Source organism: Triticum urartu, chromosome 4A, assembly GCF_056163025.1.
Source record: "Triticum urartu cultivar PI428250 chromosome 4A, HENAU_Tu73, whole genome shotgun sequence".
NCBI classification, from domain to species: Eukaryota; Viridiplantae; Streptophyta; class Magnoliopsida; order Poales; family Poaceae; genus Triticum; species Triticum urartu.
Window position 1 is genome coordinate 159,187,852 of NC_141876.1, and position 23,252 is coordinate 159,211,103.

The 23,252-nt window shown below is 43.2% G+C and overlaps 1 protein-coding gene and 1 long non-coding RNA gene across 34 annotated transcripts; both read left to right on the plus strand.

Moving 5' to 3' along the window:
- Positions 1–1,531: 1,531 nt before the first annotated feature.
- LOC125551789 (uncharacterized) lies at positions 1,532–5,552 on the plus strand. Of its 31 annotated transcripts, none has more exons than XR_007303213.2 (8): positions 1,532–2,044; positions 2,270–2,297; positions 2,393–2,467; positions 2,615–2,858; positions 3,417–3,486; positions 3,624–3,714; positions 4,281–4,385; positions 4,510–5,005. XR_007303213.2 is itself a non-coding variant. In XM_087518069.1 (8 exons), the coding sequence occupies exons 1-4, from the start codon at positions 1,561–1,563 to the stop codon at positions 2,620–2,622; spliced, it is 555 nt and encodes a 184-aa protein (XP_087374195.1). In that variant the 5' UTR covers positions 1,532–1,560; the 3' UTR covers positions 2,623–2,858; positions 3,417–3,486; positions 3,624–3,714; positions 4,281–4,385; positions 4,510–5,005. The 31 variants fall into 31 exon arrangements, 20 of the variants coding, with proteins under 20 accessions (XP_087374195.1, XP_048571085.1, XP_048571086.1 ...); XM_087518069.1 differs by having other exon boundaries at positions 2,433–2,467; XR_015600602.1 differs by having other exon boundaries at positions 1,532–2,297; positions 3,608–3,714.
- Positions 5,553–17,504: 11,952 nt separating this feature from the next.
- Positions 17,505–20,657, plus strand: LOC125551788 (uncharacterized). Of its 3 annotated transcripts, none has more exons than XR_015600605.1 (4): positions 17,505–17,663; positions 17,744–18,050; positions 18,529–20,087; positions 20,267–20,657. It is a non-coding gene; the product is annotated as an uncharacterized LOC125551788 (long non-coding RNA). The 3 variants fall into 3 exon arrangements; XR_015600606.1 differs by having other exon boundaries at positions 18,529–18,951; positions 19,945–20,657; XR_015600604.1 differs by having other exon boundaries at positions 18,529–20,657.
- The last annotated feature ends 2,595 nt before the right edge of the window (positions 20,658–23,252 follow it).

Here is a 23,252-nt window from a genome sequence, read left to right on the forward strand (position 1 = left end):
ATTATAAAAATTAATAGGAAGTAATAAAGAAAGAGAGGTTTCACATATAAATATACTATCTTGGACATCTTTTGTAATTGTGAGCACTCATTAAAGTATGACATTCTAAAAAGTTGATGTTGGACAAGGAAGACAACATAATGGGTTATGCTTTCTTATATCTGGATAGAAGTTATATTGTCATGGATCCTCCAACATGTTGAGCTCGCCTTTCCCTCTCATGCTAGCCAAATTCTTTGCACCAAGTAGAGATACTACTTGTGCTTCCAAACATCCCTTAAACCAGTTTTGCCATGAGAGTCCACCATACCTACCTATGGATTGAGTAAGATCCTTCAAGTAAGTTGTCATCGGTGCAAGCAATAAAAATTGCTCTCTAAATAAGTATGATCTATTAGTGTGAAGAAAATAAGCTTTATACGAACTTGTGATATGGAAGAAATAAAAGCGACAGACCGCATAATAAAGTTCTTTATCACAAGCGGCAATATAAAGTGACGTTCTTTTGCATTAAGATTTTGTGCATCCAACCATAAAAGCGCATGAGAACCTCTGCTTTCCTCTGTGAAGGGCCTATCTTTTACTTTTATCTTCTACCCATATAAAAGAGTCATGGTGATCTTCACCTTTCCTTTTTAGACTTTTTCTTTTGGCAAGCACTATGTGTTGGAGAGATTCATATATATCCACTCGGATGTAGGTTATCATAACGTATTATTGTTGACATTACCCTTGAGGTAAAAGGTTGGGAGGCGAAACTATAAGCCCCTATCTTTCTCTCTGTCCGAATGAAGCTTTGAACCCATAAGTATCGCGTGAGTGTTAGCAACTTTGAAAGACTAAATGATAGTTGAGTATGTAGACTTGCTGAAAAGCTCTTGAATTGACTCTTTCTGATGTTATGATAAATTGAAATTTCTTAAATGACCGAGATCATAGTTTGTTAGTTTTCAATAAATTTCTGATTCATACCTTACCATGTGAGCAAATTGTTACTTTAGCATAAGAAATTATATGACACTATATGTTGTTGTTCTAAAGATGATCATGATGCCCTCATGTCCGTATTTTATTTTACCGACACCTCTATCTCTAAACATGTGGACATATTTTTCGATATCGGCTTTCGCTTGAGGATAAGCGAGGTCTAAACTTGGAGGAGTTGATACGTCCATTCTGCATCATGCTTTTATATTGATATTTATTACATTATGGGATGTTATTACACATTATATCATAATACTTATGCCTTTTCTCTCTTATTTTACAAGGTTTACATGAAGAGGGAGAATGCCGACAGTTACAATTCTGGACTGGAAAGGAGCAAATATTAGAGACCTATTCTGCACAACTCCAAAAGTCCTGAAACTTCACAAAGAATTATTTTGGAATCTCTCCCTAATAATAAAGCACGGGTTGAGTCTCTCGGATTCACCGTCACGCCCTTTTTGCAAAATAGTCCTTGTGTTTTTTTAATTGAACCCGCAGCCCTCCTATTAAGTAGTAAACCTGAACAGGTACATGTGAAATAAAGGAAAAAAATAGCACCCCGCACGCTCAATGCCTCCCCCGATCCCATCTCTTCCACCTCCAGAGCACCGCCACCTCCTGCCACGCCCCACCCCGCCTCACCACGCACCGCCGGCCGCCGCCGCGCGCCCCTCCGGCACGCCTACCCCTACCCCAAGTGCCCCCACACCCGCGGCCTTCCACCGCCGGCGACAGTCTACCCTGACTGTGTCGCTCCCAAGCCAGCCGACCCCAAATCGCTCGGGTGTCGGCGGCGCTGGCAGCACAAGCAGCTGCCATGAAGCTGTGCGGCCACCCCCTTGCCCCCTTCACCTCCTTCCTCCCACTTGCACACATGAGAAGGAATTGAATCAAAGTCGGTCCCTCAATCTAAACCAGGAGGAGCGCCCATTGAACAGGATGGTGTGCAGGTCGCGGAGAGTTGCATCGGCAAGTGTCAGCTCATATCTTGAAGTGCCATGGAGCAAAGCTTGTGAGGATGCAGGGGCCGTTGGTGGTGTTGGACTTATCGCAGGTTGAACCACATCTTGCTTTCCTTTTCTTTTGCCAATCTGCTCTCTTGTCTCTCGGAGTCACAAATTGGTCGTCCATGCATCTCTTCTTCTTAATAGATATATAACATTGATTTGATTGGTAATACTGATGGCAGATTGCTGCAATTTATTGAATTTGATCTAATTTATTTTGGGATTGTTAAATTTGTGATTTTTTACATACAATCTATGGATACCTCATGGAGATCGGTCGAAGCAAACTATTCTCATCAGGTGAGCTTATATAAGTTACGAAACCCATTGTCTAAATGTCATTTGTAAACATGCCTTTTCTTAAGCTATTCCTAAACCAATTTTTATATCGACAGCTTCAGTAATGTGTCTGATGCCATTTGGCCCATATGGCAGGGTTAACATCATCAATGGCCTGCCCCAGTCGTCAGGTACGGCTGATGCCTTTCCTTGATTTTCTTTGTTGCCGTTCCGCCATAATCTTCTGTTCAAGGAAGTTCCTTGTCAAGCTGGCATGTCCTTACCATTGTAGGTTAGATAATTGACTTCTCATAAACTTTTTTCGTACCCCTTTTCAGCCAGATAGTTATATTGTGAAACACTTGACAATGAAGCTCTCTGTCAACTATTAAAGCATTGACAATTTCTATCCTAAAGCTGAATGTTTTTGTGGGCAATTCGTTCGTAAAAGCAATGGCAAGTGAGAACTACTAAATCATTGAGAGTCTCCTTGCCTCCCTCACGGGCTACACACGCTACGACCTGCTTGGATGCAACATGCTGGTCTTCCAAGGCCTACGTCAAGCACACCAGTGTTTCCAGGTTGTACGAGGCCCTGTAAACACTTATAATTTGAGTGATGTTGGCACAGCCTGGCCTTGCTGATGCGACATGAGTAGTTTTTTCTAGCAATCACGCACATCTGAAGACTTACTGGACTACTTTCCGAACTGACCGGACGTGACAAGATAGGCAAGCACAAAAGAGCTAGCTGATTGATTCACCATACAATTATACTATTATTTGAAGGCACAATTAGATACTACTGAAAGTGTTGATGTATTGGTATTGGCAGGTTTTGCCAGTACTTGAAATGCCATTTTAAGTAGAGGTATTAGAGATACGAAGTTCTAACTTTGTTCTTGTGGTAATCTAAAAATAATTTGGTGATTTCAAGTAGTTCTGAGAGTATAAGTATTATCCCTTCTTTAATAATGGTAAGAGCATAGATCTCATCAACCAGGAAATAATCCATCAGGTAAGCAAAACACTGAATAATCACCATTTGTATGAAATAGTACCTGCACATATTATTTTTAAGATGAAACAAGTTGGTTTGTTTACTATGAGGAACCACCTTATGGCCTTTGTGTATTCCAGGAACTACCAAGGTATCTTCCTATTTGATCCAAAATGCATATACACATGATTATGATGGAGATACTATCCGGTATGAACAACATAATCATCTTGCAATACTAACATGTATTTATTTAACTCATTTATGCACGTAATAGTGATGCATCTTATGTATTCTATTCTATCTGAAGCTTCAATGCAATTAACTACAGAACTTGCCATCAACAGGATTGAGCAATGTGGCATATAAGCTTTAGCTTGCTGGTTCAGATTATCAGTGTTAATCTTCTGGTTGTGGCAATTTTTCAGACTTTTTGAGGTAGCTAACCTAATCTATTGTTAAGCTATGAAGGATTTTTTTGGAAAGGTTACTGAAAGGATACCTTAACTTTGTTTAATCGCCTAGATCATTTTTTCTGGAAAGGTTACTGAAAGGGTACCTTAACTTTCTTTCATCCCCTAGATCGGTTTAAGTATGCTAAGCTCATGTTTATTTAGATGTATAGCTTTGCATGACAGTCTTGTTTTAACATATTATTGGGGCATTACGCAATGTATATTCTGCATTTCTTCTCATCATTATTCTCACGTATATTGGCACTTGCCTTTGGGGATAACCAGACGCCTACGCTTTAAGCAAACAGGAACAGCGCAAGTGCTCCCTATCCCTCCTCTCAAATTCTGCCCAAGAGCATCCTACTTTCTCCATGTTTGCTTAAAGTTCTTCTTATTTTTACTTCTTGAAATTCATAAAGTATATGTACTCAGTTGTGGTTACGATGGTTGATTGTTTGCTAGACCTTTGTGTCGTCAATTATACGGATTAATTGTGTTCAATCTTACTAATAAAAAGACTATTCCCCTTTTCATGACATGGAAGAACAGAGGGTGTCATGTGTCAGATGAGAGAGGCAACTGATGTGGTTCTTTATCATGTTGCTGCCATCGCAACCACATGTTAATTAAAGTGCAGGTACTCCAGTCAGTCGGGTATGCTAATTATGTGATATCATTTTTTACTAAAGCTTTGTACAAATGATTGACAAACTGATATAACTTGGGCTTGAACTGATGCTTTCCTTTTTGCACTTCTCGAAAAATATTTGTGCACCAGGAGCTCTATAAATGAGGAAAGCAGAAAGAGCCATGGCGTGATGGCTACATATTCATCTACCTTGACAACCTTTAAGAACCAACAGTTGAATAATTGTAGGTTTTATTTGGAGAACAAAAATATAAGATTTAATGCTACCCAATATTTGTAATTGAAAAAGATAGATTGTACGTGCTTTACATTATATAGGTGGTTGCCTCAATATGTTTCAAGCTAGAGAATAATATTTGTGTATAGTATGATTTTGGTCTGTCCATATTTCATACCTGTAACACATGATGGAGGAGCACGGAGCAGTCCTAAATATTGGTGGATTACATAGATTCTGCAACTCCCTTAAATCCAGTGTGCACTAAACTACTCCAATTTCCATTTTATGGGAGAATTTTGAGCTAGACTCCTGCTATCTGTAGATTTTGTCTTCCAAGTTATGGATATCACAGTGCATGTATTCACCATTGTGGTGTAGCCTAATGATACTTTCTAACTATATATACATCATTGGTAGTTCATATCTTCAGTTGAGCAATATTTTACACAAAACATGTCCTTTTATTGCAGGAACCACCCAACATATCTTGGCGAAGATGGAAAGAGGATGATTTCTTCATTTTGTATAGGTGCTTATTTGATGTTTCTGATGATTGGCTTGACTCCTTCCTTCTAGCGAAGAACCTTAAATAATTCTCAAATATGTGTGTGGGATGAACAAGGAGTTGATCGATCCGGAGAGATCCTAGAGAGGATTGGGGATCGGGGGTAGGGTTATATGTAGCAGGCTGGACCTAGAGGGAGGGCCGACCTGGTTAGTTTCGGTGCAGAGGGAAAATGGCCAGAAGAAGACCTGCTCGGCTGAAAAAAATAGAGATTTAGAGAAAGAAAGAGAGGGCTAGGAAGAGAGTTTGGACATGGAGTTATTTTCCTTGGTCTTACAAAATATGAGATTGATCTAGGAAAATAGAAATAGTCATGTGTGGAAATTTTGATCCAACTCGTGTGAATTTAATTCAAATCGGCTTGAAATAGGAAGTGGGTGTTTGGAAGGTGTAGAAAATGTTGAGATGTTGGTAAGGCTTCAGTACGTGCACAAAGATTTATTGGCAAGGTTTTGATTTGTTTCTCCTGTTACAACACACGAGCATACATATTTACTATATGAATAACTAGAAATGTAAATTATAAAACTGAAATTATTGTAATGAACTTTCGAAATGAGTTTGCATCGAGGTCCAAATTTCAAGTGAGTCTGCACGAGCTCCAGCTGTATCTCAGGGTAATAGCTGACCCCCCCCCCCCCCCCTCCCCCACGCAATATTGTTTGGCTGGGAACGACGACATGGAGCAGCTACCACACCTTAGGCTAGGGCTTAGGTGCGCCTAACGCAAGCGGTGCTACCCACAATAGCTCTCTCCTTGCCGCCGGTGGCGGCGATGGCCTCGGATGGTAGAGCACATTTCACCTTGTGTAAATCATCTACACGGGCAGCGGCGGCGCACAAGGGAGTATCGGGGAATGAGGAAAGATAAGGAAGTGCCCTCACGACGACACACAAAGGGATTACTATTTTTTTTAGTGGAACACAATGGAGTACTAGAGCAGGTGTAGGAAGATGAGTCTGTGGGTCCTTCTGTGTAAGTTAACTATTTTGTTTGGGCCAAGCCGAAATAGTTAAAAACACTCTTGCCAACCAAACAACCAAATCTGTAAAAAAAAAATAAACAGCACAAAAATTTAACACATAAAAATAGTTTAAAACATTTCAAATATATATGTTTATACTTTTTAAAAACACTTAATAATTCCCCCGAAAATCACTTTTTTACTAAAGGACCATTTCTAAATGTACAACAGAAAAACATTATTTTCAAAGAAACACCTGATAAAAAATATTAATTCATAGAGAAATGTTCCAATTTTCATAAAAATGCTAACTATTCTTCAAAAGGTGTTACATTTTTAATGAAAACGTTAACTTTTATTAAAAATAAGGAAATTTCCATGTTCAACATTACTGTCGACGTTTATTGAAATTGGATATAAAAATGGTGCAAAATGGCACATGAAGCAGGTTGTGCCCCCTTTTGTCGCCCGGTGCAACGCACGGGCATTTTTACTAGTATATAAAAAATATTGGGCGAAGAAAGCACCAGAGGGGGGCCACCTGCCATCCACAAGGGTGGGGGTGCACCCTACACCCCTTGGCGCGCCCCCTGCCTTGTGGGCCACCTGGGAGGCCCTCGATTCCCATCTTCTGCTATATGGTTTGTTTTGACCTGGACGAACCAATCTAGGGCTCCGGCAGAGCTGTTCTGCCGGGGAAACTTCCCTCTGGGAGGGGGAAATCGAAGCCATCGTCATCACCAACGATCCTCTCATCGAGAGGGGGTCAATCTCCATCAACATCTTCATAGCACCATCTCCTCTCAAACCCTAGTTCATCTCTTGTATCCGATCTTTGTCTCAAAACCACAGATTGGTACCTGTGGGTTGCTAGTAGTGTTGATTACTCCTTGTAGTTGATGCTGGTTGGTTTATTCGGTGGAATATCATATGTTCAGATCCTTAATGATAATCATTACTCCTCTGATTATGAAAATGAATATGCTTTGTGAGTAGTTATGTTTGTTTCCGAGGACATGGGAGAAGTCTTGTTATAAGTAATCATGTGAATTTGGTATTCGTTCGATATTTTGATGAGATGTATGTTGTTTCTCCTCTAGTGGTGTTATGTGAATGTTGACTACATGCCACTTCACCATGATTTGGGCCTAGGGGAAGGAATTGGGAAGTAATAAGTAGATGATGGGTCGCTAGAGTGACAGAAGCTTAAACCCTGGTTTATGCGTTGCTTCGTAAGGGGCTGATTTGGATCCATATGTTTCATGCTATGGTTAGATTTATCTTAATTCTTCTTTCATGGTTGGGTATGCTTGCGAGAGGGGTTAATCATAAGTGGGGGGCTTGTCTGAGGAAGGGCAGCACCCAATCACCGGTCCACCCACATATCAAATTATCAAAGTAACGAACGTGAATCATATATGCATGATGAAAACTAACTTGACAACAATTCCCATGTGTCCTCAGGAGTGCTTTGCTTTATATAAGAGTTCGTTCAGACTTGTACTTTGCTACAAAAAGGATTGGGCCACCTTGCTGCACTTCATTTACTTTTGTTACTTGTTACTCGTTACGAATTATCTTATCACACAACTATCTGTTACCGATAATTTCAGTTCTTGCAGAGAATACCTTGCTGAAAATCGCTTGTCATTTCCTTCTGCTCCTCGTTGAGTTCGACACTCTTACTTATTGAAAGACTATGATAGATCCCCTATACTTGTGGGCCATCATGGCGTCGAGCATTTTCGACATGGTCAACGAACATGAGGAATCAGGAGTTGACTTTACTTGGAGAGGATGATAGTAGGGACCCACATGGCCATAGCCGTACATACGTAAGTTCCTCCCTATTATATACAACTATTTTTTTGGCTTCCTCCTGGTTTCCTGACATCACGGTCCCACGGCATTGTCAACCTATATCTATATCTATACCAATATAAAAAGACCCAAAGGGGCAGATCCAATTAATCTCAGCCATCAAATCATGTCAATCCAACGACCTAGACTGCTTCAATGTCGAGCGTTCAACACGTTTAGCATGCAGTTAATTTCATGCCAAAAATAGTGCTAATCACATAATAACACACAAATAATATCCTACTTAATATCCGCATGCACTTAATATACTTCCAAATTAACGTGCACTCCATGTACACATTGACCAGTAGTTAATAAACTAGAGAATTGCACAAGGAGCGGTCGACAACTAGGACCCAGCAGCTCGAGCAGTATTTGTTTTCTGAGGTGTAAGCGGAGTTTTTCTTGAGTGATGTTTTTGTTGTTATTCAGAGGAGCAGGGTATCAACTGGGCAGGCTGTCGCCGGTCTAGCCCAGGCTATTATTTTATGTCAACCAAATATCCAGCCCAGATATTAATTTTTCAAGGTGAAAGTGGCTAGCCCAGCTATACTTTTTTGTGGAATACCCAACCCAGGTCAACTTGTTATTCTCCGCCCCGCTGCGCTGGAAATCTTTCCTATGAGGGATGCATTAGGCCTAAGAAGAAAATGGGCTTTAAGAAACAATATATGGGATGTAATTATAAAAAATTGGGCTGTAAATATACAAAAACGCACCAAACAGGTAATTAGTTTCAAAAATATTATTTTTGGATTTTTTTTTAATTTCATTACTTATTGCGCGCGTAATATTTCATTAGATTTTTACCTAATAGAAATTCATTTTGAATTATATTTCGGATCCGATCAAAATGTGGGATTTTTGGTTGAATTCTATTTTGAGCTGTTGGTTGAAATTATTAATCGTTGTCCTGGCTAGAAAATGGGATGTAATTTTAACAGACTGTAAATGGGTTGTAGTAAATTCCATTAGAATTCAAAAATGAGTTGTACATTATTACAAATCGCCAATGGGCTATATGTTCTCTGTCACAGATGTGACGCTCATTTGTGGGCCTACTATTTTTTTAGAATTATAGTCAGTGACGCGTACGGAAGGCTTGTGGGCCAACTAAGGTGTACGGAAGGCTTTGTCAACTTATAGTCAAGACACGATTCTAGCAACAATGGTCGTTGGATGTCCATCCAACGGTTGTAGTGCTTCTTCAATCTCGGATATTCTTGCTTTAGTCGTCCAAACCAGCGCCGGTGGTACCACCTGCTACCGCCTCCCATGGTCGGCTATGCTGCTGCGCAGGCTTCACCGGCCCACCCTACTCCCAAACGCCGTCCAAGCAATTCCTTTACTCACCAACACCTCCAATTCTTCTCCGGCGGTGGCAGCCTCATACCGCAGCCGAACCAGTGAACCCTCGTACTCCCCTCCGCGTGGGCAGCCACTGTTGTGTCTTCGCCGGCTCTAGGTCATTCCCTTCTTAGGACTCGCCATCATTAAGTATGTTGGTTCTCTTGGTGCGGCGTGGTCAACTTTGTCAACAAACGACAGCCATCGGAAGATGCATGTACGTGGAGTGGCTGACAGTAGGGACCCACATGGCCCATGGCTGCACGCAGCAAGTGCCCCTGTATTATGCAAAAACAAATGATTTCTCCCCTTGACAGGTTTGACCCACCAGCTACATCTTCGCACGCAAGGAAGTGCTTCCTTTATTAAGCGGAAATAAAATGTTTCCTCTCCCTGATAGCCGGGACCCACCATCTTTATTATGATCCACTTCGTGAAAATATAGATTGTATCAAAGATGCTAAATTGTTTTCTTTTTATTCTAACTCGGAAAAGAAGAAATTAAAAAACCCACAAAACATCTTCGCACGTAAGGAAGTGCCACCTTATTACCAAAAAAAATTGATTCCCCCTACTAGCTAGGACCCACCAAATTTGGAGGCTGACTTGCGGGCCTACTAAGTTATTGCGTACGCAGGGCTTTGTCAAGTTAGTCAATAAACGATTCGAGCTGGACTAACTGTTGGATGTTAATCCAACAGCCAAGCTGCTTCTTCAACCTCTGGTCTTCTTCCTCCAGCCACCCAAACCTGCCCATGCCTCACTGCCTGACCATACTACTACTGGCCAGGCCTTCCCTCTACTCACCCACACCCACTGTTATTCTACGGCGATGGCAGCCTCACACCGCAGCCGAACCAGTGAACCCTCATACTCTCCTCCGCGTGGGCATCCACCTGCCTTGTCTTCCCTAGCTCAGCATCGTTTCCTTCCTAGGCCTCACTGTCGTCCACCACCTGGGTGCTGTCCGCACGACGTGGTCAACATGGTCAACGAAAGACATCCATCAAAAGAGTAGTGTATGCAGTGAGGCTGATATATGGACCCACCAGCTACATCTTCGCATGCAAGAAAGTGCCTCCATGTTAGGCGCAAAAAAAATGAATCCTCCCCCTGACAGCTCGGACCCACCATTAATAACTTCGCACGCAAGGAAGTGCCTCCTTATCCTCCTTGACAGCCAGAACCCACCTGGTCGTAGCGTACGTAGCACTGTCATTCTGGTCACGAACATGTACGTACATACTGGTCGATTGGTCTCTCTGCAATGATGAAGCATGGTCGAGCAAGCAGCGGCACGTGTAGTCATAGAGCCCCCGACGTAGCAGTTCAGGCAGTCCCTTCTAAACCGTGTACACGTACGTACAGCCACTTGCCAAAAAATACGGCCACGTACGTACATACATGCGGTGTCTCGAACGCATACTCGCGCATACATACGGCCATGGCTCGTGTACATGGAGAGGCAACAAACAACAGTAGCGGCATTCTGTTAATTGGGCAGCCAATAGGCTGGGTCGAAATGGAGAAACGGCATCTTGTTCATCAGAAGGCAACAGACTAGGTCAGAATGCGTCCTATTCAACGAGAGCCAACCGGCTTGGACGGAACAGCCGAAACGGGGTCTGATGTACCGCAGTACGGAGGAAACGGCCTTCTGTTTGACCGGCTATGGTTGAAACGGGGGTCCTATTCATCGGGAGGGGTGTGGCGCACTGCAAAACATAGGAAACGGATTTGTGTTGGAGCGCTACGGTCGAAACGGGGGTCCTGTTCATCGCAGACGGAGGAAACGAGCTTGTGTTTTTTTGACAGAAAGACTGTAAGGGAACCTCCTACAGTATAATTGGTGCAACAAACCCAAATTGTAAGTACCATGCCTTGAACCTGGGTGGGTGGGAAGGCATCAACCCCTTCCCACCACTAGGCTATGCCTTAGTCTGGAAACGAGCTTGTGTTGGAGCGCTACGGTCGAAATAGGGGTCCTGTTCATCGGAGACGGAGGAAAACAGACTTGTGTTCGAGCGCTACATCATTCGAGCGGTGTGGCGTACCACAAAACAGGACTCCACGAGCTACTGTTCACCCACCGTCGACTTGCTCCAGCCTCCACCTGCACTGTTCATCCATCGCGTCTTCCTCCTGCCTCCACCAGCTACTTTTCATCCACGGGCTACTGTTCATCCAGCTCTCCACCGGCTACTGTTCAACCAGCCCTCCACAGGGTCCTATTCATCCATCCCCAACCAGCTGCTCGGCTGTGGTGACCTCCTCTTGGGGTCCTGTTCATCCAGCGGCAACGGCCTACTACTACTACTACCACGGGGTCCTGTTCATCCTACTCCCACTAGGAACTGTTCATCCAACCCCAACCACGTACGTCTTGACTCGTTCAACCAACCCCCACATTCACTGTTCATCAAGAGGTAGCAGGTTCAATCGGCTTCAGTCAGCGGTAGTAGCGAAGGAATCCCTCCATCGGCTCCAGTCAACAGCCAGATATCGATCAATCGCTCGGGTTCAGTAATGTAGCTAGTAATCGCTCGGGTTCAGTAAGCGAACGCCTCGCTCGGGTTCAGTTAGAGTCCAATACCTCGCACACATGTGCGTACGTGTACAAGAGAAACACACAATCCCTCCGTGCATTGCTTGGCCCCGACCACCCACCGTAACTGGGAACTCCCTAAAAATTTTCCTTGCCCTCGCTTCTACCATGATTTTTTCCATCATGCACGGCCCAAAGAATGTCATGCAGGTGTTTCTCCAGCCCGCCCAGGATGAAAATCCCATTTTCTGTCATGATTTTTTCCATGGAAGTAGGAGCCCACCACATCTATGATGATATCGGGTTTTGTCACAATTATCGTCATAGAAGTGTCATAAGCATGACAGAAAAAAATTCGTTCAGCCCAAAATGTCATCGATGTGTATTTTTTTGTTGTGGTTACAACAAATAACCAATGAACATATTTGCGTTGGTCCCATTTTTGTTATCTTTAGACACATTTCCCTATGTGAGGGCAGCAAATCTAGTCCATCTCAAACTATACAGCCTTGTCCCCCACCCATAGAAAGACCAGTTCCTTAAAGATGTGTGTACTGTGTTTGCCATTGTTTTGCCTTTTCGACCAACATACGCGTTGGATAGCCTGTCTGTACTACTTTTCCCCTTCCTTTCCTCTTTGAACCATGTCCTAGATTCATGCTATACAACTTTCCCCACTACTTTCCTGTTTGATCCAACACCTAGATTCGAGTGCAGAAGCGAAAAAAATTGCACATGTAGCTAGAACAATGCCTGTGGATTAAGAAAAATTATACCTTCAGGTTCTCGGGGTGTGGCTCGATGGGCGGCCGGAGGCCGATCTGCCCACACCATGTACGTCGGCGAGGAAGGAGTCGGAGGACCTCCCGAGCTGCCACTGGGTGAAAGAGAACAGCAGCGCCGGCAGTGGATTCCCTCCCTCGCTGACGGCAACAACGTTAAGCCTCCTTGCCTTCCTCGATGGACGGGATCCTGCCGGCTCTTTGACAAGCAGTAAGGGGAAAGAGAGGAGAGGCCAATGTAGTCTTGTTTAGATCTGGATAGAGTGAGAGAGTGTGTAGAGAGCAACTATAAACGCGTAGCCTCTAGCGTGCATATATAGTGGAGAGAGAGTGTGAAGAGAGCAAACCCTAAAAAACAAGCATTGAGGCTGCAGCGTATATAGTTGGAGTGAGTGGTTTTCTTTTTTCTCTCCATAAAAAATGTTCTAAATTGTGCATGAAACGGAACTTTTTATTTAACGTACTACTAGTGAAGAAAAAATACTAGTAGTAGGGCAAAGCTAATACATGAAGAAAATTTAATGCTCCAAGGAGTCAACTCGAAATTAACGCTCCACGCCTCCCGGTCGTACTTACTATCGTTCACGTGTGGTTCACGACCCTCGAAAGCAACAACTGAACCACACACAGTCAAAATATTAGAAAGGTGGGCTGCACCATCCTCCAATTTTAAATATTTTGGGCACTTGTATTTGTCCTAAGTTAGTGTTCCACCATATGTACTAAGGGTTACAGTGGGTGCTAAGAAACTATGGCGTATTGAGAGTAATTGCCATGCCGTTTATTTGTAGGGTCACTTGCAAACTGTCAAACTCTATTCTCCTCTTATTTAATGGATGAGGCAAATCGTTTGCCTCTATTTCAAAAAAACGAGAAATTCAATTTTAATTATTTTGTATGTACACTTTGCTCTCTTCGAATAATTGCGGGCACTTGTATTCGGCCTAAGTCAGTGTGCCACCGTATCTCATAGTACTCCCTCCGTCTAGGTGTATAAGTCACGTTAGAAGGTGCAGCCGGACCAAGGTGCAAGCAGATTGGAGGAGAAGGAGAAACTTGACCGGTCCTTCCTCCAATCAAAGCCCTGATTTCTATCTCTAAATGCAACAATTAATCATAGCAATTAAGAGATGCCATTTTAGCTACCATGAAGGGCCGCATATTAACTCGCATGCAAGCTGACTTTGATTCCTTGACTAATCAATGCGTAGTTGCGCTCCATGCATTGGGTTTCCGGGGGAGATAACAAGGTAGAGTAAGTAACGCTCGCTAGCAACGAGGCTAGGAGGGGATTGAGATGTGAAGTTAATGGACGACACCTAAACATTTTGGGACTATGTGATTTTCGTAAGATGGCTTAACACCTAGATGGAGGGAGTACTACCTCAGTCCAAGTTTTTACGTCACATCATATATTTTTTGTCAAAGTTTGACCAAAGTTTTTAACTACTAACTACTATCCGGTTAATAGGGCATAAATTTGAAATCTCATCAACCAAGGCAGATGATGAATGGAGAAATGTAGCACTCCATCTCGTAGTTTACAAAATTACTGAAACTTTAATCTGCATTAATTACAATATACTTGCACTGGTTGGTTTCTTTTAATCCTTGCATGCATCAATTTAATGCACCTTGTAATGTGATCATGTGGTGGAAAGAAGTGAAAATAGGACTGTTACGAAGAAAACGAGATGAGCCCAATAAACAAACAAAATTCAAAACCAACGTAATTAATACGGCCACCGGCCATGTGCACACATTTATTTTCCAACACATTTCTTTATTTCATCAATGACATTTTGATATAGGGAAGTACATTCACCAATTCTTTGCTAGGAGAGCAAGACCAAAGAAAACAAGAACCACAATTAGACATATTAAAAGATATCCAATTTCCATAACTGCTCCCACTAATTGTATTAATATCTTCTCTATGTCTTCATTGTTGATGTGTGGCTTCTCAAGCTTGCACACTTCTTTCTTCTTTGATTCTAAAGAACTAGACATTGCTTCACATCTAATATCATCTCTAGTCTCATCTCTAGCCTCTATTCTAGCAAGGAGTGCATGAGCATCTACCAAATTTCGTGCTATTAATAGATCGATGTATTCTTCTTCCCAAAATCAAAACTCGCATCCATCCTACACACAAGTTTGAGTATAAGCTAACGAACATGCACCGAATAAGGGAGCATAACCGAATCAAAAGAAGTACTACGCACCTTATCTTTTTCACACATGATGAACACCCATCTGGGATGTTGTGGCGTGGTCGAAACACAGCGCAGGACCTGCCGTGGGCAGCCATCGCACTTTATGAGTAGCAATAGTGAACCGACTAGCCGTTGGGCCAGGGCCGAGCTTGGATGGTGGCCAGCTGTGTCTTTGTCAGTGATCCGTCGACGGGATAGATCCGAGCGGCTAGAAGCAGATTCAGTACCTGCACGCAATGTGGAGGCATTGCCATTGTTGTGCGACCCGGTACCCGAACACTCCATGGCAAGGAGCAGTCGCAGGCGGCCGGAATGCTCCAAATTCAGCAGCTGCGTGCGCCAAATCCCGCGATCGAAGATATAGCGGTTGACCGCCGACGCTGGGATGAGAGGCACAGATCTGGCCGTCGTGCTGTGGTGGCTGGGCGATAGTGCGAGGCTTCAACGGACATGCGTGTACCTCTTCTCTTCTTGTATGTAATCCACTTATCTCACTTCCTATGGCTTCTCACTCCCACGATATTCCTATTCTATGAACTTGTGTGTGTGTGTTTTAATAGTGTGTGTGTGTGTGTTTGTGTGTTAGAGAGAGCGACACATCGACCTACTCCTACAGAGAGATGGTGTGTGGTACTATGATTTAGCCGCGAGAGTCGGTACATTCTCTCATTTCCGGGCGTCCGGTCAGGACAGCTGCCACACCCGCTCCTGAACAGCCTGGGCCACCCAAAGCCCCTCCATCGTCCGCACGCGCTTCCCGCCTAAAATGATTAGCGCCGCTCTAGAGAATCAGTGCCGCATTCATGCCAGGGCAGAGCGGACGCGACCTCTCACTGGCGCCTGTGTTGAAGGGAGAAGCGGATTCAAGAGTGATGGTTGCTTCATCCGTCCAACTTACTGTCGGGTCTATGTGATTTGACGGCTCATTGATCATTATTACTGAGGTGGTACGACCGTGCTGAGTCAAAGTTGCACTGTACACTTTACTTTGCTGCATGACACGTGCATCGGATGCTGGATGTCCCACGTTTTGGCAAAGGAGGTAGAGCGTCTCCACTCTTTACAAGTTTCTCCATTCTTACATCGGAGGAGTGCGAAAGCAGTGAAAACACACAGGCTCAGTGATTACATAGACCACCTCACACTATCACCATATTTTCTGGACACCGTGGAACACCTAACTCCTTAGTACATAGTATGTACTATAATTTCTCAGCGAGACAAATTTGTACAATGCTGTGAAGCTTCCAGCTTCTGTTTCATGTATCTTGCGTCCGAGGTTGCCCCGTTGCAACATTCCATCAAATACAAAGGAGACTAACATGCATGCTATTGCATCTCAATGATTCACAGATCATAGCCAATATGTAGTCCCTCCGTTCCAAAATAAGTGTCTCAACTTTATGCCAACTTTAGTACAAACTTGAACTACTACTAAAGTTGACACTTATTTTGGAACAGAGACAACTAAAGAAAAAAATGATCCATCAAGTCCCTAGGCCTTGAACCCTAAACCCTAACCAGGCTTTAGTTTGCTGGCGACATTGAACATTCTGAAGAAATGAGGTTTGCAACCCATTGACCATCGGATCATTTTGTGCAGTTTCACTAAAATCGAGTTGAGCATCCCTCTGGCAATGAAATTGAAGAAGCGTGATTAGAATAAGACTAGTGGGACTAGTTGATGAGACATAAACTCATCACAAATACAGTAGAAGCAAGTAGAGGTATGTCCGGGGCAAAGAAGTAGGAAAATATCCACATGGAGCGATGTGGGTAGTTGGGGCAGTGGTGTAAGCCGGCTATAAAAGAAGTTGTACCTGAGGGATGTCGGGATGTATTTATCTTAGAGGAAGGCAGCAGGAGGCAGCAGCTGCCCACGTCGCGGCAGTGAGCAAGAACCGCACCGGCTTTGTGAGAGAGAACGGCGGGGACCCCTGATTGGGACGCGCAGATAGTGGGTTTTCACCGTCAACGACGGCGACCACATCTACACAAAGCATCCACCCCTTCGCCCGGCAGACGTGATCTGCCCGGATGTTAGAGATGTGGCCACATTCGTTTTGTGCGAGTGAGTGTGAAGAGAGCAACCCCAGCAAGCAACCGTGTAGGCTCGTCCTGGCTATGTATATAGTGGAGCAGTTTCTTTTTCTCTCCATATGAACCTATTTATATTGTGTACGTTCCACTGAAGAAAAAAAACTTTATTTATAGATGACGCGGCACCGTTCATGCATGATTCCTGACCCTTCATTAAGTGAGTAACTACTACTAGACGCGTCAAATTATCACGTGGGTTGCATCATCATATAGAAATGAGCTCCACCATGTTACGTGTGTGGTTGGAGAAGACGCAAAGAGTGCTACTAGTACTACGTGCGTGGGTGCGTGCACCTCTTCTCTTCGAGCATGGTTATTAAAGTATAGCCTACTACTCTACCACGCGATAATTATATGGGCAAAGACTATAGGCAGTAATAATCTTTCCCTAATAATAAAGCACGGATTGAGTCACCATCGCGTCCTTTTTCACAAAGGCCCCTGTGGTTTTTAGAAATCAACCCTCAGTCCTATTTTAAGTGGCTATTAGAGAAAACGTTTCGTTCTTACATAAAGAACCCTGTATTATTGTGTATTCGACCGGTGGTCCTTTTAGGGGCAAAAACGAGTGCGCCCGAGCCAGGGAGCTCGGCTCTGCACCAGGCGCTCGCCCCGACCCCGTCTTCCTCCGCCGCCTCGCCGCGCCGGCCGGCATCACCGGAGATCACCGCCGCCGCGAACAGGTCACATCGCCGCACCTGCCTTCTCCTCCTCCCTCTCCTTCCCCCTCCCTCTCACCATCTCTCTCTCCCTCTCATTGCAGCGCCGCCATGGCCGCCCCGAGCTTTGCTGGCAGCCACGCCGCGTGACTCCGGCGGGATCCGGTCGCCCCTTCCCGGATCCGCATCCCCCACTCCACCGCGCCGCAGATCCGCCCGTCCGCCAGCCTCCCCCTGCTCGACTCGGGTGGACGGGCGAAGTTTCTGACTTGCCATTGTAGTTGACCTGAAGCTCCATTGGTGAGGACCATTGTCGCTGCTACAGGTTAGGGAGGAGGCTCGAGGCAGCCACAAATTATGTCCTGCACTGCTTCAACACCGGCCTATTCTAGCATAATCTTCTGCCGTGAGGTATTTTCTTGTGCACTTGGATGCTTGTACCAATATTTAAGGCTTTTCGTTCGTGAAATTGAGCACTAGCTGGACAAACTATAGGTTTACTTCATGTTTCTTCCCTTGGTAGTTTACAGATCTTTCCTGTATTGATGATATTGTCCTAAATTTCGTTTGAAATTGAGGGGATGTGATTTTCAGCCCTCAAGCAAAAAAGTGATTGAGGGTTCTAGCTATACAACGAAATTAATTTCAGTAGTTTAAGTTTTCATTACACTTTTTGCAAACATTGGTTAAATTTCCTTTTGCTAAGAAGACCTCGCATGCTTGAGGTTGAGGTTAATTTCCTGTCTTCGAAATTCGAAATTATGATATAAGGATTTTATGCTGGTGTTTAAGTCAGCACTGCCTCCTCTTATTATTATTTTTGTTGTGTTTTTAACCTATATGAGTGCAACTGCAGAATTTGCCACTAACGTCACCATTATATATGCAGGATTTGATGCAGCAAGGGCCATTTGTTTGACAGAAATAGAGTTGTTGCCGCAAGAGAGGTACAAATCAAGGACCGAGGAGGGATGAGTGTGAATTTGATCTAAGTTGGGTTACTTTCTATGAATAGACGATGCGATTGCTTTGTTATTTCGTTTAATTAATAGAAAAATTGATGAGGCAATTGGAAGAATCAAGCAGCAATTTTACTACATATCTGCGCCATTGATTTGGTCATCTCTGTCACTAGCAAGTTGCATAAGAAAGAGTGTGGCGTTGCAGAGGCGTGTATAATTGTGAGTCCCTCAATTATAGAGAGGATCCAGGTGAAAGATGTAGGTGGTGTGCGGATTGAACTCTAGATCAGGAACCTGCAGTACTAGATGGACGATAACTATGCTTACAATTGTTGACCGAACACTGTGAGGTATGTGCCTGTCCCTCTTCTCCACCCATATCAACAAGTAATTTTGGAAGAAGCTAATTTAGTGTAGCAAGAACATCATATTTTAGATACAGTCTGCAAATCAATGTACTTTGTCCGTCTTTCCTTCACCAAAGCATGCGTTGTGAGATCATGATTACTACCAGGTACTCCCTCTGTAAACTAATATAAGAGCGTTTAGATCACTATTTTAGTGATCTAAACGCTCTTATATTAGTTTACGGAGGGAGTACAACATTGCAATTTATTGTCCAAAATGTTCCTTGAACACACTCCCAAGTTCCCAACCATCAGCAATTATAGTCTCCTCAATTCAGATGCATAATTACATAATATTGTTATACATGTTGCTTAAGTTGATCACCATTATGCTGTTAATTGGACCTCAAGAATAGATATGACACCTTACCTTAGGCAGCTCTTTATTTTGTGGACGTTAATTCAATTTTGAAAGTTGATTCAAGTCTGTTGTGCTTGAAGTAGATTCATAGAAGCTACAGTTCTGTTAGTATGTGAACAAAAAGCTTATCTTATATGTGTGACCGGAGTTGCAGAATATGAATAGGGGAATGATCATAGATGCCAACACCTACAGTATGATTTATCTTGATAGAGGTGCAGTGGATTTGTAAGTAGTTTTAGTGTTTTTTTGTAGATAGCTCAAGTACTTGAGCTTCTGCAATCATGAAAAAAACAAAACAAGGGACCAGTAGTCAGGTTCTAGTACACTGATGCTTTCTCTGTTAAAATCTTGACACACATTATCAATCTCAATAGCTTAATCGATTCTAAGCTCACCAGAAGTATTTGTTCAGAATTTGGATCATCGGTCGCATATGCTTATACCCGAACCCTCTATAACGTGGTATTCTTGTGCCAGATTTTTGCCATTCGGTAATAGTTATAATTGCATACTTCGATCTAGGAGTAATGGTTGTCTCAGGATGCGTCTCATGTCTTACTTTGTGACAGCAGTTGGTTGCATTTCAGTGACAGTCAATTCAACCTTGAACAAGCAACTAAATAGCAGGTCTTCTTTGGTTGGAATCACCACATCTCATCTATGTTACTGCAAAAGCTTTTCATTATTGGACCAAGCTTATGCGATATGCATTGCAGTAAGTATTAGTTACCATGTTCAGTTTGTATGACCAATTTAATTACTTCTCTTGTGTGGAGAAAAACTCTTTAATTGCTTCTTTTGTTTGTGCGAATAAAGCCGTCGAGTTACTTCAAAAATGTCATTTTCTCCTAGGATGTAAGATTATGTTATGTGGGCGGGCTGATTGATTTGCAGGTCAGTAAGGCTGTACATTGTGTGGAGGAACTGAATGTGTATCCTGTTCAGTGCACATCGACAAAACTGGATTCAAAAAAGTAAAATATAGAGGCTGGAGAGTTCGGCGACCAGCTTGGTAGCACTTGTGTGGCATCTATCATCGAGCAGCACCCTTACTGTGACGTCTAAAAAGGAAACGGTTTACTGGATCAGATGTGGAAGAGGAAAGAAATCGGAAGCAAATCCATACAACAACTCGACCAGCAGTAAAGTACCCAGCTTTCAGAGATTGGACACCTAGATTAGTACACAGAAAAGTTGGACTACTTGATCGTCTTGAAGGAGGATGTCTACATGTACTAAACCAGTAAATCGTTCATGGATATTTCTTTATAATGTCTGCAATGACTCGTTCGTCGCCATTTAAAATTTTGATTAGTCTGGTGGCCCTTTATAATGTTTGTGCAATCTATACGAATAATTCCATGTGCATATGTAATTTACCACAAAAATTAGTAACTAAGGGGAAAGACTACGATTATCCCTGGAAATGCAATAATGTTGCAAAACAGTTAAGATCATATGAAAAATTACATATCTTACCCTGCTGCTTGCACTCCTCAACGACTGCTCCTTCTCCCTGTCACTGGCATGGTTGCATTATACGCTATAACCAACATCCATGAATAAAATTTAGTAAAAGCATTTGATAAAAGAAGAAAAGGAGTGAAATGAGATATACGTCCTACTATCTGAGAAGCTTAGTGATCGGGATCGGAACTTATCATCCGTGGGACAAGTGGTGGTGGAGGCAAAAGTCATGATCAGAACATTGAGAGTTCAAGATCACCTGGGTCCGAAGGACAGCAAATGGTGCTGCCCATTTGCTGGCGCGCTTAGGAATAAGCGGTAGAGCATCGGTCCTTTGGGACTCAGTTCCCCCTATTGTATTCTTAGTGTTATATTAGACGGAATTCCTAATTGAGTTTAATAAAGTGGGGGTGTGAACTTTAAAAAAAGAAGTGTTTGTTCGGGACAAGCCCAAATAGTGTTAAACTTTTATGAAAATATTAACTTTTATTAAAAATAAGAAATTCACCAAAATTAACCTAATTATCAATGTTTATTTAAATTGGATATAAAAATGATGCACAATAGCACATGAAGCAGATTGTGTCTCTTGTATTGCCCGGTGCAACACACGGGCATTTGTACTAGTGACTAAGCCGTCAAATCACGAGGCCCACCTTTCTCTATGTTTGACCGAGGAAGCAGCCATCATTTCACTCCTCATTCAATATCCATCCGCTGCTACCTCCGCAAATAAATAAAAAACCACACTACCTCCGCAGCATGGTTAATAATATAGCCATGTCAATCACGATGTAGAAATATCATTCACTGATACAATAGGGCTGGCTCTAAGGCTAGTGATTTTTTTAAATTTGTCTCTTTCTCTTTTTGTCTCATTTACTCATCTTACATAGGAGCAGGTGTAGGGATGGCTATTCCTTTCGGGACTTCTTCATGGGGTTTAAGACTAAGCAGCTCCAAATTATTCCCTTTGCCCACCACTCCGAATCGTGCCATCTATGATAGTAATCCCATTGCAACAATGAGGTCCACTAGGTATAGCACATCTTGTAAGAAGAGACTGTAATGCAAAACATACATTCTTGTTGCCTTCTTCCTCATATAGTGCGTACTACTAGTACTACTACTACGCGTTCTCCTATAAACCTTGCGCTTGGCATCTCAAAAATATTAACCTCACGCTTGCCTCTTCACCTCTTCGAGAAGTCAAGCAATGATGGTACTACAGTATATGGTTCTGGCTATCTGAGACCAAATGAATTGCTGCACGTCCACCATGTGGGCGAGGGTCGAGGGGCGAGGGGCGAGGGGCAAGGGAGAGTGCGTACTACTACGTCTGTTTCAATATGGACTACATACGGAGCAAAATGAGTGAATCTACACTCTAAAATACGTCTATATACATCAGTGTTTGGAGTATGTACTAGTGGTTCATATTCAAATCTGCTAAAAGACATATATTTCAAACAATATGATAATCTCTCTAAGCAAGGTAGGGACGAGGAGTATATACATCTAATGGAGGGAGTAGTAAAATTTTCTCCTCGTCCTGTGAGGCACCGCGTGTGTTGGCGAGGGAGCGGGCGTAGGCATAGTAAGCAAGCTTCTCATTGTCCCGCGACTTTTCGAGCCACCGCGCCCGTGGGCGGGGGAGAGGGCGTACTAAGCAAGCTTCTCCAGTGTATAGAGCCTTGCCTCTAAGGTAGGCCCCACATGGTTTGCCTCCTTTTCTAAATAACGTGCCAAGTCGTAATTTGTTTGTTCACCCGTGATACACGATCCTCCATCAAGTGGACAACCCATACACGTGTCAAATTACCACGTGGGCTACCTTTTCGTACATAAATGAGCTCCATTGTTTACCCGCACGGGTGTGGTTGGGAAAGAGATGGGAGTAAGTGCTCCGTGCGTGCACCTCTTCTCTTCGTGCACGTCCCCCACCTACGTGGGTGTGTGTGAGAGATACAAACCTAGAGAGATGGCATGTGCGTTCGTGAGTGTTTTTTGTTATGGGGGGTGATTTCGTGAATGTATTTGTGGGAATATGTGTCGATGATATCTCAAACAAAAATTTGACACATGCAATGTGTGTGAAATAGAGGCCTATCTATATCATACATAGAGGGGGCGATCCATGAGAAGAGAGGGAGGGGTCATAGATATCGATAGAGTCGAAGAGAGGATCAAGTGTGTCGGTGCAAGATCGATGAAGAGAGCCATCGAAATTGGGTGTGTGCATGCCAAAGATATAGGGTGACTGACCTATCGAAATGTCAGAGGGTAGAGGGCAAGTTTGTGTGTGGCAGGGATACATGACTAGAGCGCTCGATGTATTGGTGTGTGGGGGCGGGGGGAGGGGGCAGAGACCTAAATAGAGAGGTAGATCGACTCATATATGTGTTTAGAAGGA